The sequence below is a fragment of the Pygocentrus nattereri genome, chromosome 14 (genome assembly GCF_015220715.1).
Source record: "Pygocentrus nattereri isolate fPygNat1 chromosome 14, fPygNat1.pri, whole genome shotgun sequence".
Taxonomy (NCBI): Eukaryota; Metazoa; Chordata; class Actinopteri; order Characiformes; family Serrasalmidae; genus Pygocentrus; species Pygocentrus nattereri.
This window is the reverse complement of record NC_051224.1, coordinates 2,607,166-2,628,325: the sequence shown is the minus strand read 5'-3', so window position 1 is coordinate 2,628,325 and position 21,160 is coordinate 2,607,166. Positions and strand designations below refer to the sequence as shown.

General features: G+C 42.7%; 2 protein-coding genes across 2 annotated transcripts in view; one reads left to right on the top strand and one right to left on the bottom strand.

Moving 5' to 3' along the window:
* Window positions 1-14,417: 14,417 nt before the first annotated feature.
* On the bottom strand, window positions 14,418-17,133 carry LOC108437143 (protein FAM104A). The gene is made up of 3 exons (XM_017714045.1): window positions 16,497-17,133; window positions 16,187-16,301; window positions 14,418-15,587 (listed from the first exon to the last, which is right to left on the bottom strand). Exons 1-3 carry the CDS (start codon window positions 16,520-16,522, stop codon window positions 15,348-15,350), a joined length of 381 nt encoding a protein of 126 aa, XP_017569534.1. The 5' UTR covers window positions 16,523-17,133; the 3' UTR covers window positions 14,418-15,347.
* Window positions 17,134-19,206: 2,073 nt separating this feature from the next.
* Window positions 19,207-21,160, top strand: part of hid1a (HID1 domain containing a) — a 30,862-nt gene continuing 28,908 nt past the window's right edge. Inside the window, exon 1 of the mRNA XM_017714058.2 lies at window positions 19,207-19,363. Coding sequence (XP_017569547.1) covers window positions 19,298-19,363 — 66 coding nt within the window. The 5' untranslated portion in view covers window positions 19,207-19,297. The remainder of the gene's footprint in view (window positions 19,364-21,160) is intronic.

Below are 21,160 nucleotides of genomic sequence, written 5' to 3'. Positions count from 1 at the left end.
GACTCAACTAAGAAGTTTAATGTCACGCATTCAGCAAGGGAGACGGACTTCATCTCCCAGAGTGCTAGGGGAGACCACATGACAGACTCCATCGTAGGAGAAGACTTCAACCCCCAGGATTCCCAGACTGATCACGTGGTTTCCCCTCGCACCTGTCAGCGATCTCAGTCGCCTGATTATTGAACTCATGCGCCTGAGAATCATCACCACTAGGATATTTAAGGCTAGTGTTGAGAACTTTGTGAGGTCTTGTTTAGGCAGTCACTGAGTGTTCCGCTTCTACCGTGTATTCCGTGTATTCCGTGTATTCTGTGTATTCCGTGTTTCGACCCTTTGCCTAGATTAAAGAGTTTTATTATCATGTGCACAGCAGAGCAGGCAGCTACACTGTACCACGAAATTCTTACTTTTCTGTTCCTCCATTCACCGAATATGATCTTAATATAATCTTAAGACAATAAAAAAAAGAAAATAAGAATAACTCTAAAAGCAGTAGTAAGAAAGTAAAAGTACAAGTAAAAGTGTACAGTATGTGCAAAGTTGAAATAAAATTAAAGTTACACGTGTAAAAATGTAGAGCAGCTGTTCATAAAGATGTAAACAGATGTAAACAGTAAACAATATTGTTCTGTGCAGGTAACAGATGTAAACAGTGTTGGTCTAACAGCAGCAGTACAGCAGCGTGACCCGTTTCTGACTTTTACTGTACTTTTGCCCTCTTGGATTGCTTAGTGTTTTGAATCTCTGGACCGGACTTTCACTACGAACTGTGTTTTTCCCTTTTGGACCCTTTTGACTGTGTGGATTATTAAACCCCGCTCATCTTACCCACAAGCATGTTACATTTAAGTTGTGTCCTCAATTTGAGTCGACTCAAGAAAAGCCATGTAATCAGTTACTGTATCGATTTAAGTTCAGCTGATCTCTCATTTTTTACAGTTAGTGTAAAACTTAAAAGTGTTTGAATTAGCCTGAAGTTTAGTGGCATGTTAAACACCCAGCGAAGTTTGAATGAAAAATCAAGACAGAAATATGATAAAACGCTGCTTGTCTGAGCCATCGGAGAACAGCCCTAACAGCCCTCAAGTTCTGAGAGTTCTTAACCCCTTTAATGTCCTGCTCAGCCGTTTGGTGGAGCACAATCCGAGTCACTATTTACGCCACAAAGTGCCATTTCATCAGTTTGGCAGACATGAATATTTTATAGACTGTGGGGCCAAAAAAACGAAGAAAAAAAAAAACACCAATTGTTTTTATTATTGCCCCAAACAAGTAAAAATACAAAAAAAATCTGTTGCTTTTTTCTTGGTGAGGACAATAAAGGGTTAAACATTTACATTTACACCATTTGGCTGACGCTCTTATCCAGAGCGACTTACAATTTGATCATTTTACACAAGTAGGCCAAGGTGGTGTTAGGAGTCTTGCCCAAGGACTCTTATTGGTGTAGTGTAGGGGGCTTAACCAGGTGGGGATTGAACTCCAGTCTACAGTGTAGATGGCAGAGGTGTTACCCACTACACTAACCAACCACCACTATCCCGCTTTTATGTGAAGACGTCATAAAGATGGTAAGGAACTACAGGAAGACAGGTGAGCTAGCCTGATTGCTTAGACATGCTTGATAGGTTGGCTCATCTTCAGCGTTCTCTCTGTAAAGTTTTCTGTCTTTAAAACACCGAGACTGTTGAAGAACAGAGTTTTGGTAAAGCTGAGTGGGAAAAGCCACATCAGCCTTGTGATTGGTGAGGGTCCTGCTTATGGAAGATTAACTACTGCCCAGTTTACATCTGAAGGAGGTGAATTTTGGAAAAATACATCAGCCATTACCTTGGGGCTGGAAAGTTTTTCACAGAATGTACTTTGTACAAAGTACAATCACTTAAGTTTTCCCACCCCTGGCTTTAAAGGTGAATTCCATAAATGTATCCAAACGTTCTGTATAATTGAAATGCAAGCATATAAACAAAAACATGCAGGATGGTTTCATGTGAAATAGTCTATTTTCAATATACGTACATAGTCAGGAGTGTTCACTGTGGTGGTGATGGGAACCAGACGTCATGCCTGGTGTTGTAAAGCAATTAGTCCCAAAATAAAATGAATATTCTGAGATTTAGCTTTATTTCATCATCATCAGATGTGCAGGTGCATTGGTGGTTTGAGGTCATCCATACAATGGCTATACTTGTGTTGAAGACATCATGCCTCCTGGTTACTATCACATCTTTAACATCATGACTGATTACACCGGATTATTTGAATTATTTAGAAATGTAGACAAAATCGGTTCAACTCCCATTTAAGTCCCTGCTACTGTTGTAATGTCAGGAGTCTTAACCAATGAGCCACAAAACAGACTCACAGACAGACGGCCGTTATTAGAGTCGCTATTAGAGAACATTTCTTTCAATGAGCTGCTATGGTCAGCCCTTCTGACCATCAGCAGGCACTGCAGGGAACTGCTGAACACCAGCATGTGGTCAGTTTATACAACCCCAATTCCAGTGAAGTTGGGATGTTGTGTAAAACATTAATAAAAACAGAATACGATGATTTGCAAATCCTTTTCAACCGGTATTCAATCGAATCCACTACAAAGACCAGATATTTAATGTTCAAACGGATAAACTTTATCATTTTTTGCAAATATTCACTCATTTTGAATTTGATGCCTGCAACACGTTCCAAAGAAGTTGGGACAGGGGCAACAACAGACTGGGAAAGTTGAGGAATGCTCAAAAAACACAACGTCCCAACTTCATTGGAATTGGGGTTGTATGATACGGATAAAACATATAGATTCAGGTTTTTTAATGCACGTCTCTTTTAATCATACAGAATCATCTGCTGACATATTTAGAAGACATACAGCACTGTGCGAAATTCTTAGGCACCCAAGATACGTTTTCAAAATGTATGTATTTGTGTAGTTTGTGTTTATTTGCTGAGAAAAGTGTTAATACTTGAATAATCTAAATTTATAGAATATTAATCCATCCATTCTCTAAGCCGCTTCTCCGTCAGGGTCGCGGGGGGTGCTGGAGCCTATCCCAGCAGTCTTCGGGCGGAAGGCAGGACACACCCTGGACAGGTCGCCAGTCCATTGCAGGGCAGACAGACAGACACAGACAGTCACTCACACCCAGAGGTAATTTAGCATGTCCAATTGGCCTGACTGCATGTCTTTGGACTGTGGGAGGAAACCGGAGAACCCGGAGGAACCCCACGCAGACACGGGGAGAACATGCAAACTCCACACTGAGAGGACCCTGTAGTATATTAATAAATAATGATATATATATATATATATGTGTGTGTGTGTGTGTGATGTTCTGGATGTTGGTGTGTTTGTTGACCCATCTCCAAGCCTCTCCTTGAGGAAGCCCAGTATTATATGTAGTTATAAAGCAGCTCCTGGTTTGACCAATCAGTGCTCAGTAAATTGAGCTCATGATGTAATTGATGATATTAACGAGTCTCTGTGGCGGCTGTGAAGGTGTCCAGGAAAAATATGGACCCGAGAAATTCTTGTTACTGTTTATTGTTTTTATGTTTATCTGAATTATGAATACGACTTTATTCTATATTGTATATGTATATTGTGATAAACTCACTGCTGAGGGAAACACAGTGCTTCATGTACGTGTTTGACAAATGAATGTTGTGTAACCCTAGATCTGAGGGTCTTCCCGCTGGCGGTCAGGCAGACTGACCCATCTTTCAGCTGCCGAGGGGTAGTGGATTGTTTGTAGAGGGTTAAACAGTAAGGGGGGCTGTGGAAACAGAAAGGCAGTATAATACTAGAAAGAGCCGTTTAGAATCCTGGAAGTGCTGCTTCGGCCAGCGAACCTCCAGTCACACGGTGCCTTTAATGTGTTTGAATGATGCTTTAGAGCAGTGCTTTTCAACCTGTGGGCCACAGCGCCCCCAGTGGGCTAGGGCAGTATTGCGAGGAGGCCATCAGCAGTCAAATTTTTTTTTTAACTTTATTTATTTATTTATTTATTTATTTATTTTATGATAAACCTGTGTCACAATATGCAGACATTTAACCAACCAATTTTAAACATGACCAATATTATGATGACAATTATTTGCCTAAATATATTATAACAATCAGATCGAGTGTGTAGCCAATGACATACCTAGCTATGTTTCTTGTCTATATTACATTTGGCTGCATTCATATTTAGTTATATATTTGCTCATATATTATGTTCAGTATGAGATTATGTATATATATTTTCTGTGCCAATGTAATACGTTTTCAACCATCGTGGATAAATGGCTGCAAGCAGGATTCTGTGGGTGTTTGGTTTGTTGCGTGATGATACAGTCAAGTGTGATTTGATAGTCTACGCTGTTAGTTGTGATATATGTGTTAACATTTAAACGAACTGAGTTGGTTTTCCCAGAACACGGACCAAACCTAGTCCTGGTCCACAGCAGCGTGAGTCATGATTCATGTTAATCACCATTTAATAATAACAAGGACATCTTTTATTGGAGATAGATACACAAAATGAGTCTAATATGATGCTCCGAAGGAAAATCGCATCGCCTGTGTTACTGTAATATGATACACAGGTTCTTTAGGTCATAAGACGGCAGTGGGATTGTGTAAGCAGCAGTGGATTGAAGCAGGCAGTGTTAGGAGCTGTGTAACATCAGTTTAAGAAGGGAATTAATTACATGAAGAATTACATGAAGTTGCCAGCCAGTAACAGCGACGCCAGTGTAAATGAAAATGAGTTTTTCCCATGTACTTTATCAATATGCATTCTAATGCATGATGTATGTCACTGTGTTGTGTATACTGTATGTATAGTGTAACATTATATATTGCAATGCACTAGTTCACTGAATACATCTAGAACAGTGTTTTCAGCCATCACTGCTTTTTTTTAAGGTATTCTGCCCAAATCTGTCAAATTAAACAAAATAAACAAACAAATGCAAATACACAAGCAAATAAATTAATACGTTTATCCATATTAATGAACTATTTGATTGTATTTCGAAGACATTTTATTAAAAGGCCTTTGGCTTGAATAATTAACAGCTTTCACCATCCTAGTTTCTGCATTTCTCTTTGAAAGTTAATTAGTGGAAAGTCATTTCAGCCAATCGGCTGTGCTGTGATGGGGGAGGGTGTCGTCTGAATAGCGCTGTTTGACCAATATTGCTGATTTCACAGTTCACCAAGTCTACATTATTATAAATGTGGAAAATACCATTGCGTAAGTAAACGGGCCGTTACTTTTGACTTTATTGCTCCACTTCATTTTCTGTAAGCGGTTTATTGAATCTTGAGGCAGGTAAGTTGATAAAAAGTATTGTAAATATTTACAACATATTATTCACCATTAAAAAACTGCGTTGCTCCCAAAGTTTCTCTCTTTCTTTCAAAGTTTCCCGAGAGAGAGAGAGAGAGAGAGACAGGGAGAGAGAGAGAGAGAGAGAGAGAGAGAGAGAGAGAGAGAGAGAGAGAGAGAGAGAGAGAGAGAGAGAGAGAGAGACAGAGAGAGAGACAGAGAGAGAGACAGAGAGAAAGAGAGACACTCAGAGAGAGAGAGACAGAGAGAGAGAGAGAGAGAGAGAGAGACAGAGAGAAAGAAAGAGAGACACTCAGAGAGAGAGAGACAGAGAGAGAGAGAGAGAGAGAGAGAGAGAGAGACAGAGAGAAAGAGAGAAAGAGAGACAGTCAGAGAGAGAGAGACAGAGAGAGAGAGAGAGAGAGAGACAGAGAGAAAGAGAGACACACAGACAGAGACAGAGAGAGAGACACTCAGAGAGAGAGACACTCAGAGAGAGAGAGACAGAGAGAACGAGAGAGAGACACTCAGAGAGAGAGAGACAGAGAGAGAGAGAGAGAGAGAGAGAGACAGAGAGAATGAGAGACACTCAGAGAGAGAGAGACAGAGAGAGAGAGAGAGAGAGAGAGAGACACAGAGAGAATGAGAGACACTCAGAGAGAGAGAGACAGAGAGAGAGAGAGAGACAGAGAGAATGAGAGACACTCAGAGAGAGAGAGACAGAGAGAGAGAGAGAGACAAAGAGAAAGAGAGACACTCAGAGAGAGAGAGACAGAGAGAGAGAGAGAGACAGAGAGAAAGAGAGACACTCAGAGAGAGAGAGTCAGAATTGTTCACAGGGAACCAGACGGGTTCTGTAAGCTAGTACTTAAAATGGTGATGAACATGCCTGAAGCCTGAGACGCTGTTTTACGGCAGTTCTAACAGAAGCATTTGGCCTAAGATTTTTTAAATACATTCATGGCAGAGAGATGCTTGCAGGGTATTGAAGGCAAAACGGTCCTCAAATAAAACATAATTTTTCAGATTTACCACTATTTTACCATAATCAGCACATAAGAACATATGAGTGCACATAAAAACTCAAAAGCAGCTGTACTTATGTCGTAGACTTCCCAACCCCTGGCTCCCACCACGACCACCGAGAAGAATTTTGAGAAGTTTGTCTAAAAATGTGCATTTCACACCAAAACACTCCAAATCACTCTGTTTATATTACATCCACTGAACTACGCTGGAATGTGGAAAAACTGTGGAATTTTACTTTAACAGCAAGAAAGTAAAAAGAGAGAGAGAGAGAGAGAGAGAGAGAGAGAGAGAGTGAGTGACAGACAGAGAGAGAGAGAGAGAGACAGACAGAGAAAGAGAGAGAGAGACAGAGAGAGAGAGGGACAGAGACAGAGAGAGAGACAGGGAGAGAGAGACAGAGAGAGAGAGAGAGAGAGACACAGAGAGAGACAGAGAGAAAGAGAGACACAGAGCGAGACAGAGACAGGGTGAGAGAGAGAGAGAGAGAGAGAGAGAGAGAGAGAGAGAGAGAGAGAGAGAGAGAGAGAGAGAGAGAGAGAGAGAGAGAAGGACAGAGAGAGAGAGACAGAGAGAGAGACAGAGAGAGACAGAGACAGGGTGAGAGAGAGAGAGAGAGAGAGAGAGAGAGAGAGAGAGAGAGAGAGAGAAGGACAGAGAGAGACAGAGAGAGAGACAGAGAGAGACAGAGACAGGGTGAGAGAGAGAGAGAGAGAGAGAGAGAGAGAGAGAGAGAGACAGAGACTCAGGTCACAGGTCAGGAAATCCAGGTTTCAAAACGGATCCACAGTTGATTCATTTTGCATGAACATTTCAAATGATTCTGAATGAGCATCACTTTATCTCCGTTTATTAATCTGTCAAGAGATCCCAAACTTTTGGAGGGTATCGTACACTCTCACCCATCTTCAGTGGGTTCGCCAGGGCAGTGGTCCAGTCCTCTATGGATAAAGAGCTACTTAGGCAATAAGGCGCTAATGACAAGAGTGGTCAGGGAGAGAGGAAGGGGGCCTGAGAGAGTTTGCCTCATTTCCAGTGGCAGAGCAGAACAGATGTTAGTGTTGGCTTAAGGTGAAGAAGCCCGCACACTGCGTGCCAACTTCACGCCAGACTCATGCCAGCCAACAGCTGCCTAAGCAGCCCTGTCTGGCACGGAGAAGAGAGGACAGAGCTTTGCGTACAGTAGGCTGGCCAGACACAGGAACCGGTTCTCTCTCACTGCAACTCCCACGCCATTCCAATTACACAGATTGGGTACAGATCTATTCAGATTAGGGAGGCAGGATCAAATTAAGTCTCGACGGCCTTCGCGCTGCGAATGGAGAAGCATTACAATGCGCCGAGTATTCAGCTTGTTATTCAGCTTGTAAAATACAAGCCAACAGCTACAGACAGAAAATAAATTAATACCATCAGCTAAAGTGAGATTGTATAACCACCATGTGATTTGAAATTCAGCTGACCGATATCGGAGTCCTTATAGGAACGGCTGTCCAGTAGGTTGGCATCTTGTCACATGAGACCAGGTGCCAATCTCTCTGAATGTGGAGAGACCTAAAATCGTGAAACTGGATGCCACACCAATGTTAAAAAAACAAACATTTGAAATCAGTGGCAAAATCTGACGAGATAGGCATAAATTGTAGCGTATGACTCAAATGCACAGGCAATGTGTTTATTTCAGCTTATTCTGGCTACTGGGCACGCGCTGACGCCTCACAGCGAGGAGGGCCTGGGTTTGATTCCCCGGCCGGGTGACCGGGGTCCTCCCTGTGTGGAGTTTGCATGTTCTCCCCGTGTGTCTGCGTGGGTTTCCTCCAGGTTCTCCGGTTTCCTCCCACAGTCCAAAAGACATGCAGTCAGGCCAATTGGACATGATAAATTGCCCCTGGGTGTGAGTCTGTGACCACTGATGAAGGACTAGAGGATGACCAACACAAACTGTGCAGCAGCAGATGAGCTACTGATGAATGATCCACCACCAAATAAATCTTGCTCTATGGTGGTCCTGTAGGGTCCTGACCACTGAAGAGCAGAGTATTAGAGAAACAGATGGACTACAGTCTGTAACTGTAGAACTACAGAGTGCAGCTATACAGTGGATAAAGTGGACTTGTTGAAATGGACAATGAGTGAAGAGACAAGGAGGTGGTTGGCTGATGGGCGTATTTGTGAGTCCTGCCCCGCCGAGGCCCTTCCAAACGCTCCTCTTAGCGGTCATTCCCTGTTTTAAAACTGCGACCAGGACAGCTAACCCAGATTTTCAAGGTAAAAATAAAGCAATGGATGTGCATACTTGGACGGTGGGAACAAGGGCAGCTGATTTAACTCTCTCCTTCCTCACTGCCATGACTGACTGATGAGCTATCCATCACTTAACGCTCACATAAGCATCAGGGTGGGTTTCCTCCAAACACACACTGAGGACACCATAGGGGTTTACTCCGTCTTCAGGAGCGAGCATGGTGATTAATGGCAGCATCATTAGACTGCCTCTAAAGCATTTATCTTAACATTACTCACTGGTCTGAGCTTCACAGATCGTACATCTGTTCTTATTCAGTGCATATGATACCAAACTGATCTTAAAAATGCATCATTTTCACATTCAAAATACTCGGAACAGTGAAGAGCCACGCTGGAAACATTAAGTATGTGCTGCCACCTACTGGCTTGAGTGTGGAAACTCTGAACATGGATGCGAATGAGTGCATTGTAGAGGTTTAAAACAGAAAAATAACTAATTAGTAGATTTCAGAGATATCTGTGAATCAGTGGAGATTTATTTTAACAAATGACCATTATAATTGGATTTCTCAAGCTAGCAGAAAACAAGTGTGTTGTCTCAAGCTGTGCGCCAAATTGTGCTCTATGCGTTATATACTGAGCTGAAAAGAAAAGCAGCACGGACCACCAGCATTTCGTGTTGGTCTAAGCTGGTCTGTGCTGGTCTGGTTCTGGTCAGCATAGTCATGCTGGTTGACCAGCATGCCAGCATCCAAAACACAACATATGCTGGCTTTTGCTGGTGGCCATTGCTGGTCTATGCTGTTGTTTTTTCTTTGCAGGGCGGTGCATCGATTTGGCGTTCAGCTATTTTGTAGAAGTGTCCGAAAACATAGAATATGCAGCACTCAAGCAATCCCACAATGCACCGCAATAAGTAGTGTACAGCCAATGTACCCAGGCAGACATTTCCCGTTCATCAGGGTAAATGTAAATGTTCTGTGGTTTTAATTATTTGCACTCGTTTTATAACCTGATGTTTTAAATCGGGGTGAGACGGGGTGACGAGTGTGGAGTCAATACAACTTAGAAACGATCATTTCAATGGATTCCGGTTCAGTTATGTTCCCTGACTAAAACTTAAGACTAAAAACTTTTTTAGTCCCACAAACGGGGAAATTCCACCTCTGCATTTAACCCATCCGTGTAGTGAAACACCACATACACACTAGTGAGCACACACACTAGGGGGCAGTGAGCACACTTGCCCAGAGCGGTGGGCAGCCCTATCCACGGCACCCGGGGAGCAGTTGGGGTCTTAGTTAGGTGTCTTGCTCAAGGGCACCTCAGTCATGGACTGTCAGCGCTGGGGATCGAACCGGCAACCTTCCGGTCACGGGGCCAGTTCCCTAACCTCCAGCCCACGACTGCCCCAACTACTGAGATGTACCCTTGAGAGTGCCACCCCAGTGACTGTTTACTACCTTTTATTCTGAGAGTGTAGTTATTCAGATTTCCAAATGTACAGGACTATGGATCTCTCCTTTAACATGTCAACCATTGTGCCATCTTCCTCCTCTTCCCTAATATACTACCATTTCCTCCATGAATGAGGGCCATTATAGTACAAATGTAATCAGTTGTTTTACAACATTTATCCAAGCCTCTGGTCATCAGCCTCTTATTGCATGTCTAAACCAACTAGCGCTTAAACAGAAAAGCCTGAGCCTCAACAGAATGTGCCGCTTGTTTTACGCTGGTGTAGGTTTTGCCTCCTCACAAGGAATTTGTTAAGACAAGGGGTGAAAAAAGGTGTGCTCCACTGGGAAGGGCACGGTGTACTTTTTAGGCCAAATTAAATGAGTACCGGTTTGGTAAAGGGGAATATTGCATTTGGCTGAAACTAATTAAGTTGCTAATGTGTGAGATCAGATATCAGATTAGCAGAGTAGCCTAAAGCAGAGGATCCCAACCACCAGGCCATGGAAACGTGCCAGCCAGTGGGTCGTTTGATATCAGACGCCCGTTTCGGTACCGGCGTTAAAGGGGAATTCCACAACTTGGAAAATTCACTCCTTGAGATGTAAACAGTCATCCAGAGGGTTTCGACCATAAACGGTTGATTGTAGAGAAAGTTAAAGGCTCGAAATTCTTTACAGTGGTGGTGATAGGAACCAGAGGTCATCATGTCTCCAACACAAATATAGTCATTTTATTTACTATGCAACACCACCTCTGAACAACTCCACCAGTGTTTTTTTGAGACTGCCACTTCTACAACAATATAAGAGGCAATGACCACAGTTTTAAACCAACGCTTATAGCCATACAAAGCAATAATTCATTAAGGCATGAGGAATTATATAGAATACTGGGATCCGGCCCGCAACAGTGTGATGGTGAGCAGAGAGCAAGTTAGTAGCTTAACATTTGAAATCTACTCTTTTAATTTGATTATATTATCAGTTTTAAGTTTTAAGTAAGGCTTAATTCTTGCCCTGAAAAGTTCATATTATTTCAGGCTATTTTAAACATATCGGACCACAATGAGTGTGTGGTTTTGCTATTGGCTGCTTTCAGCTGACGGCCAGCAAGTGAAGAATTCAAAAAGAAAAACATTACATTAAAACCTCACATCCTATTATTTCTTGTCTTTAATTTTCCCCAAGGGCCGCTATGACATGTGTTGCGTATGATAATTCACTTTTTTCATGACCATTTTTCAACCTGTAAGACTGATAAACTGTATGTATATGACCTCTGATTCGACTGGCTACCCCGTAGCTTTTCTAAACGCATTCCGGGCTGAAACCTCATCAACTCACTTTGAATGGGAGGAGCTGAACTGCTGTCACCCGAGTGGGTGGATACGTGCAACTGCTCTGTTTTTTTTTTTGTGACATCACAAAAACAGTGAATTTAAATCAAACTGGTCTTAGTTACTGTATACGGACTGGGTGACCTTAGTTAACATTAGGTAGTTTGAAATTAGACTTTTACTAAATTCAGTTGCACCAAATCTTTTCAAGGCTCAGTAGCAACAAGCGACTATTGCGTTTGTTGCTTCAACGTGACGAATACACGTTCAGAATCGATCTATAAACCCGCTACCATGGAAACACAATAGCAGCGTACATGACTCTTTTCATAAGAAAAAAAATCCAGGATAGAAAAGGTCCGTTTTGTTCTTGAGAAACATCGTAGGAAGAAGTCGCCATCAGATTCACGAGGCGTTCTTGCACCCTTGTGCTTTTGAGGGTGTGTAGATTCTGTTCTTAAAGCACTGGTGAATGTCAGAAGACATGGCTAATCAATGAGGGCCACTGTCTTCAGTTTGAATTGACTAAAATCGAGTACTTATAGCTGTTCTTTAATAAAAGACCTTTTCTGGCTAATTGACACAACAGCAGCATCAGTGTAGGTGTTTCGGCAGCTGCTCAGTCTCACTGAGCTGGTGCTGTGGCAGTTGGTGTTAAAACCAGGGTGATGATTCAAGCTGTAAATAAACAGCACACAGCATTGTGTTTTTAACTTGGGTAACAACAAAAAACACTATTGGTCATATTTTTGGTCTTTTTTGTGCTTTCTATGTGGTTTCCAGCTTTTCCCCCCAATCTGACACCTGCTGAGGTGGAGGTAAATATTTAGTAACTACTAAGCTGGATGTTAAATCAAGTTGGTGTGGTGTAAACCTGAGAAAACCTGAACTTACTTAACAGTTACATTACCACTAGCCTATATTTGAACTTGTGCATAGTTGGTACGACTGTATGGACTGAGGAGAGCGTGGAACATTTTAGAAATTTCAAGCAGCTCTATGTATTATTTTTGTTAAAACTGAAAGATGCAGCAATACTGAGAAAGCAGGGAAAAAGCACACTAAAATTTGGTGTGCGTGTGCTGCTGCGAGACGCCCTGTAAACCCTGAACTAATCATTTAAAAGTCAGAAGTGTCTCAGATATTGCAGAGTTTTTCAGACCCCGTCATACGTCTTTACATATGAACGTCACATTTACAGATTCAAAAAAAGGTCCAGTGCAATGTTTAGATCTGAAATGCAAAGTTAACAACACTTTTTCAACACAATCGCAAAAGTCAGATTCACCCACTCGACCGACATCACAAAACGTTCTCTGGCACGTTACATGCAATTACATATTTCCACCAGAGAGGTCGCCAAATCCTATATAGTGTAGCATTTACACTGTTTGAGTGATACTTATTAGTTACACAAACGGGGAAATTCCACCTCCGCATTTAACCCATCCGTGACGTGAAACACCACATACACACTAGTGAACGCACACACACTAGGGGGCAGTGAGCACACTTGCCCGGAGCGGTGGGCAGCCCTATCCATGGCACCCAGGGAGCAGTTGGGGATTAGGTGTCTTGCTGAAGGACACCTCAGTCATGGACTGTCGGTGCCGGCAACCTTCCGGTCACAGGGCCAGTTCCCTAACCTCCAGCCCACGACTGCCCCAACACACGACACCAAACTCTTATGCCAAGAATGTCATTTGGTTTTCAGTGAAATGGCCCTTTAACCAACATCTTATTGGGGGCAGCAAACCCAGTATAAACATAATCAAGAACAAGAAGGAAAAACATAGATATTTAACTACTTTAACCCCTTCATCGTTATTCCACTGTGTTTCAGCATGGAAACTGAAGTCTGATGCAAACATCACCTAATCAGGCGTGATCAATCGCACAGCAGTACAGATGCTCTACTCAATGTACTAAATGCTAATGGTTAAAATGTGTAGTGCACTTAGTGTAGCCTAGTTTCCCCACAAAAGAAGGAGTACAAGCATTATGATTTGAAAATGCTCAAGATAGTAACTGAGCAAACGTGACTAGTCACTGCCCACAAACTACCAAGGCAAGAAACGTCTTCAGAATGGGACGAAGCGAATGACCACAGGCCTGCGGAAAAATGTATGTCATAAAAATTCTGAAAGACTCCACATACAAGGTGTCTTTGCAAACTCAAGAACACAAAACGGGGCCTCCGTCATTACCCTGAAGAAACAGACCCTGGGTCAATATGGACACATCTATCATACATATCCTCCTCAGGAGGAGGGCTGGGGGTTTTAAAGGAGCCAGTAATGAGGACACAGACTGAAGAGGAGCTGTGCTTACCGGAGGAGTATTAATATGCGTAATCTGTTATGGGCGCGCGACGTGACAAGACAAGGACATGTAGCGCTCTAATTAAAGTGACCTTTTCCCACTCCTCCTTGAAGAACAGGCCATCTCTCATTAATGCCCAAGCCGGCACACAAGCAGTTATTCATCACAAGTGGCGACTGAGATTAAAGAGGGATTCTCCATTCTCCCACTAAACAGAAAGAGAACAAACCCTAATGCACTGGAGGATAAGGAAAGAATTTAACAGGAATGCTGATAGTCGGGAACATTGAATCGGGTTCTCCGCTTAAAGGGGAATTCCACTAACTAACTCACGTCTTTGCAAAAATAATCAACGACAACAAAATTATTCAGAGCGATCTGGTGGTTCACCTTTGGAGGTGACTTGAGCAAGACATCCAAGTCTTCGATGGCCCTAAAAGTAAAAGCTACAGAAAGTTACTACCCTTGACATTAACAGTGTTGTTTTACAGTAGTTTCACTGGTCAATTTATACAGTAAATAAAATGGTTAAATCTGCGACGTAGATACGGTGATACCTGGTTCCCATCACCACCACTGTGAAGAAATCAGAGTCAGTAAATGAATCCACAGTAATCCACATGAAACCATTTTTCAGTGACTCTGGTTAAGTCTCAGCGACTGAATTATTCAGAAATATCGAAAAATTAAACAAAGGGTACCCAAACTTATGAACAGCCATCTTTATTTTTTTTTAAATGTATGTGATCTGAATGTAAAACGTAAAGCATCTTTCCATACAAAAAGGTATAATAAAAATAATCAACAATCTTTAAAATGCAAATTCAAGCAGCAACCTTCCAGAGGGTCCGCATGGCCGGCTGCATTGGATAAACAACTACAGAAAGTAAGGGATGGGGTGGGGAAACCTGAACACATATCAGTGCATTCAAGTAAGAGCAAAAAATGTAGCAGGTTGGCTGTTTCATCGCATAGAAGTGAGCACCTTGCCCCAAATCATATACACATTTATACTATATAAGAACGTACATCAAGTGCCGGTACAGCAATCGGGTTCAATAAATAAACAACAGATTTCTAGATGATGCCCTTGATGTCGCATTGTGAATTTATATGCTTGGCTGAGGACCCTCTTCGCCCCACCCCCACCTCGAGTGCACAGATAAACTGTCGACGGAGCTCACACACCAAACCCTGACATCAAAATAATAATAAAATTATACTAATATGCTCCAAGTGCAGTTCCACCCTAAATGGAGTTATTCACAAAGCAAAGCTCTCATTTATATGTAAACTGGTCTGTTCAGAGGAAAAGTACACAGTGTGAATGTCACAAAAGGTTGCATCGCAGCCAAGCTATTATTGCTTACAGTATGAACACTTTTGTGCTCTAATTAGTCAATGGGTTTACAGTTCCAGGTCACACGTTCTATTCAAATGCACACCGACACAAATGAGAGCTATAGCATGTGGAAAAGATCTAGAAAGTAAGAGCAGATTTGAATGGCTATGGAGCTGATGAAGCGTTAACCTTTAATCTTTACCCTGTCTTCTGGGGAATGTGATCAGGCTTTCAGCAGAGCAAAGGTGTCATCACGTTCATGCACCAGATGAGAGAAACGTCCCTGAAAACGAAATCACCTGTCCCTGGACTGTCCTCTGTTCTGCAAGCTGTGGAAGTGGGCCTCCTTCAGGACACGGTTGATATGGTGGTACGAGCAGCTGAGGCCAGTTTGGTCTGAGGAGCTGAGAGGACTACAGGACCCAAGGCCAGCGAGGGTTGCCACGCTGTCGGCTCCATACTGACTGCTGGCACTGCTGCTGCTCCCGGCCGCATGCTCAGGACTACTGACCCCGCTGGTGTCGCTGCTGGAGGACTGAACATTGAGCAAAATCACACGTCATTCACACTTGCAGCATCTGTGTTTCAGTCACAGCTTCACGAGTAGCCAGAAAGGTCTTCTGTACACCACTTAGATCTGAATCTGTAATATTCATACAGATGTTTACCAATCTATGAGCTTGGTACGGAATCTGTTCCAGAACTATTCTAGTCACAGGCTTTTTGTTTAAGATTTTGTCTTACATTAATCACCATGATCCAGGATTATGAGATGAAACTTGACTCTTTGATTTAAAACAAATAACTGATTACAAACCCTCTTTTCCTCTTTTTTTATTTTATGTCAATTTTGCAGGAAAGTAGCCCTTCAAAGATGGCAAAATATGTGATCTGGAAATCTTTGAAAGGCTACGCACGGCTTATCAGCTTCCATTTAGATCCTTTTAAACTGTTTGGCCTTTAGTTACTCCAACATAACGTCAAAATAATCAAGCACTCAGTGACTAACATTACCAATAGTGACAACCCTCTCTCAAAATGTTCAGGCCTGTAGACTCAGCAGTTCTTCAGCTGTGCGAACGACATGGCGAGCTGTTGGAAAACACTGCAGGCCTTTTTGTCTGACTCCCTTACCTCAGACTCCCATGCCTCTTGGCTGATTTCGGAGGACTTGTGCGTGGTGCTTAACCGCTTGGCCTGAGGCATCAGCTGTGCGTCCTCGTCGTCGCCTTGAGTGCGCTGACGTTTCCTACAAGTTAAGCCAGACACACACAGTCAGCATAACAAAGCCAGATCGAGCTACACAGCACAAATACACGCAGTCATGGTCACGACTCGTTATGACACGTCACTGGTGCGTTATAGACGGCATATAGGTCTGCTGTAAAGAGAGCAGAGTGCCAAGACCGGGGCGTCCGGAGGTCTCCAAGCGAAAACGACTCACCTGTTTTCGGACAACATAGCTGACATAGCTGCACCGGGGCTGAAACGATGGCCTCTGTTCTACGCAGTGGGGTTAGTTCTAGCTGGATTTGAGAAAACCCTGCCTGTTTATAGCTGGAGCTGCTTCTCAAAGAACCCAAAATACCCAAAAACGTCACTTCAGCAAACAGGACTAAACCAGCTAAGAGTTAGCCAGATTAGCTGCGCCAAACCTACAAGTCATCCAGCAGAGAAGGGCCTATGACCACTTAACCAGCCGCATTCCTGTTTACCTTTCGTTTATCGTGAAAAATGTGAGCGGCGGTATAAAAGCCACCCTGGGCATTTATGCAGCGTGTCAGACGGTAAAGCTCTCGGAACGGACCGCTCGCTTGACTGTCATCCTGCCCAGCTAGGGTTAGCTACATCCAGCGTTAGCCTGCAAGCTAACGACCTGTTCCTCGGAAGTTGTAAACCTGAGGTGTAGTACGTGGATTCACGCCGAACTGACGCTGATCATTCGTCTATTATCGCTGGCGTTTCACGTTTAACTCTGCTCCGGTTCTTTTATTAGATACCCGGCGTCTTATTTACCGGCGCCCGGCTAACCACCAGCAGCTACCAGCTATTGCTATTATTTACATTGTAGTGCGCATGCGCGGAAGCTGAACCACAGGCAGCGAAGTGTGCCGCAGTTTCGTGGACGCGATGTTTCCGGCGTCCAGGTGAAGCCGGGGTGCGCTGGAAGCTGGAAGCGTCCTTTTCTGCTCAAATTGTGTTTATGGTCTGAGGGGCAACCGTGCCCCCCCCCAACCTCTCACATGTACCCATAACATGTATGTTTTCTTTTTGTGCTTATTTGCAACATTTTTGGTTAATACTTCACGTTTTCATTAAATCCTGCCCATATCTGCTGTGCAAATAGAAGGTAAATACTCAACATTTACACCCAGAGCACACAGCCTAGGAAGCACACACGCGCACATTTTCTAAACCGTTTATCCTGGGTTGTGGGGCCTAGGAAGCAAAGGTGGGTAATCCAGGTCCAGAAATTAAAACTCCTCCCCAGGATTTTATTTCAACCGCCTGGATACCGCTGCTGCGTGTTTGAGCTTGGTTTGAGAAGGTCGACAGTTGGAACAAAACTCTGGGGAGGATTTTTACATTCCGGACCCGAACAAATTTAAAGCACTAACATAATCTAGAGAAATAATGGAAAGTTTGTACATAGTCTACGTGTTCAGTTGTCCTTTGTATCTGACGCGTTATTTTAACACTTCAATTTAACACAAAGTGGCCTAATGTAGGCTAGTGTTTCAAAAAAAAGAATAATGCAATGTAAAAAAATCTGTGCAAATATAGATCAACAGAACAGTAAAAGTGTTCTTGCATCAACAATAATCTTTAATCATAAATCATTTTTATGTCCTTTTTAAGCAAGGGGCCGGCTTGACAAAAAATATATTTCATTAATTTATTAGTTACACACACACACACATTATATATATAATGTTGTCAAAACAAAACCTTGTATCTCCATTTGTGTTCGATTTTCAATTTTTGGCATAATTTGAAAACACATGCTGGCCTTTATATTTAGTGTGAATTTCATGAAGGATGGACCAAAATAAACAGACAAAAATGATTTGGAAAAAAATCTGGTTCCATTGACTTACGTTGAAAGTAATGTGTGTTTTTTCCTTCTCCTAGAAAGCTAGTATTCTGGAGATGTGAGGTTTTGTTTCAACCACAACGACATATATAAATATACAGGGTGAGTCAAAAGTCACAGGACACAGTTTTATTTTATTTTTTTATTCTGTCACAAGCCTCCACTATGCGGTGCAGAAGGTGGTGTAATAATAAAACGGTGTCCTGTGACTTTTGACTCACATATACATACATACATACATATATATATATATATATATATATATATATATATATATATATATATATATATATATATACACACACACACACACACACCGGCCACTTTATTAGGTACTATTATTGCTTGTTTTTCTATTGCTTGCTTGTTATTATTGCGGTTCTATTGCTTGTTAACACAAATAGCTAATCAGCCAATCACACGGCCGCGACTCAGTGCATTTAGGCATGTAGAGGTGGTCAAGACAACTTGCTGAAGTGCAGACCGAGCATCAGAACGGGGAAGAAAGAGGAAATATCCAGTGAGCGGTCAGTTGTGTGGACGGAAATGCCTTGTTGATGTGAGAGGTCAGAGGAGAATGGGCAGACTGGTTCCAGATGATAGAAAGGCAGCAGGAACTCAAATAACCAACCAGAATCTCTGAGGAACGTTTCCAACACCTTGTTGAAAGTCTGCCACGAAGAATTAAGACAGTTCTGAAGGTGAAAGGGGGTCCAGCCTTTTACTAGTGTACCTACTAAAGTGGCCGGTGAGCGTATATATATATATATATATATATATATATATATATATATATATATAGGATCAAATTCATATCTGTATATATGAATTAGATGAACGCATTCATGTGGTGAATTATTCTAACACACATACACACTTTATTTATTTATAGTAGCGGTGAGCTGTGGTTTGGATGAAGGAACAGTGACCAATAATATAATCAGATCAATAATAAAACTGAATATTTAATGTCGGACTGTTGCTCTTAGCAACGCGAGGAACCCGGAAGTTTCCAGCTCGGCTGCATCACCGCCTCCGCTGATGACACAAGCAGAGCAGGAGGAGGAGGAGGAGGATGATGATGAGGAGGAGGGGAGAGGGGGATTAAAGCCGTGCCACCTTAGGAATAAAATCTCCGCGCAGAGAGAGACATGGGGAACACCGACTCGAAGCTGAAATTCAGGAAGGCGGTGATCCAGCTGACCACGAAGACTCAGGTGGGTGCTTCCTTCGCCTGCGAGGTCGTTTCAGCCGCTCGGTCGGTTCCAGATGGAGACTTGGCCGAACCGCGACGGTGCAGAGAACCAGATGGCAGACCGCTGCACCATCAGGGACGGGACGAGACCGCACAGACGACCCAGGCTCTCATTTCATAACAAACCGTTTCAAGGCTCGGCAGGAAATTTGGGTTTTCCCGAGTTTTATCGCGTTTCCATCTCTCTGCCAGACGCAGCCCTGCACCTGCCGTCCGCTTCGTCGACCTGGCGGTTGTTTTCTCAGGAGCAGGGACTGGCTGTGAGGGTGAAACGCCTCCGTGTCCAATTTCTAATTGCCTCCAGTCTCTGAGGGCACACTGGGCTTCATTGGCGTAACGGGCTGCTCATTATTTCCCCGCAGTCTGGTAGCCTGTCATTTTCACTGAGCGAGGAGTCGCATATAATGTCTTGCTTTTATTTTTGCCTCCCAGTCGAAAACAATCATGAGTCGAACAGAGCCAGCTGTCTGTTATTGTAACGATGACGCGAGATTTCAGCTTCCTGCGAGACTCCGTGAACATGGCACTGGTACCCACGACTGTAGCACGACCTACGTTTAGTATGGCACCCTTATTTATTTAACTAGGAGGCTGGGGTGCTGGATTTGCAGTCTTATTTGCTTTTGAAATTCGAGTTCATAGTTATATTTCAGTGCAGTTAAAGTGACACGTTTTTTTTTCTCCAGGCAGTAACTACATTGGACATAAAGTGGTTTAGAAAACTAAACAGCAGAGGTGGACGAAGGTACACAGACCATGTACTTGAGTTAAAGTAGAGACACCTAAGGTAAATATTCCCACAGTAAAAGTAGAAGTTCCTCCCTTTAGACCTCCACTTGAGTAAAAGTACTGAAGTATTTACCTTCAAATGTACTTAAGTATAAAGTAAAAGTACTAAAAGAGTAATTCTGGCTCTGATGTCCTGTTATCATTTTTATAACCAGACTGGCTTCATGAACTCATTTCAGGTGAAAGTCCTCCAGCGTCTCTCTTGGTAAACCAGTCTTTTAATAGAACGTCATTAATTAGTGACGCTGACGTCTATTAAAATGATCAGAAGCACAAAACACTGAAGGTAAACAGTTTCCATCAGGGAGAACCGAGTGGCTCTGAAATCACTTTTTACACACAAGCAAAGTTTCAGTTTCAGATTTATTTACAACTTAGTTCCAAGTTTAAGTTGAATAAAAACTGGCTTTAAACTCAGGATCACAGATGAGCTCCTTTACTATGTTGATCTGTAGGCGTCTGTTCATAAACAGAAACCAGCCCAAACTCATTTACTATAAAATGAAATGGTGTTTGTAGAAATTCAGAAAAAAGCCGCGTCAGTCTCGACTGCATATGTGGACATATTTCTATATTGAGCTCTATTTACACAAAGTTAGGTTAGTTCATCATTTATGTTGAACAGACTCTCCCAAAGTTTTACGCCGCTGCGCTGACGTTGAACCGCGTGCTGCACTGGATCGGTATGACCAACAGGTCAAAACCAGCTCTAAACAAAGTGACCGCTGGGCCCTGATTGGTCCTCTGGCTTTGCGCTTCTTTCGTTTTGACATGTTACGTTTTTATACACACAGAAACCAAGAGGAACGACAGATTTCTCAAAATGTAGGAGGAAAAAGTCGGATATTAGACTCTGAAATGTAGTGGAGTGAAAGGAAAAAGTCGCCCAGAATGGAAATACTTCAGTAAAGTACAGATACACGGAAAAAGTACTTAAGTACAGTAACCAATTACATTTATTTACTTTCCA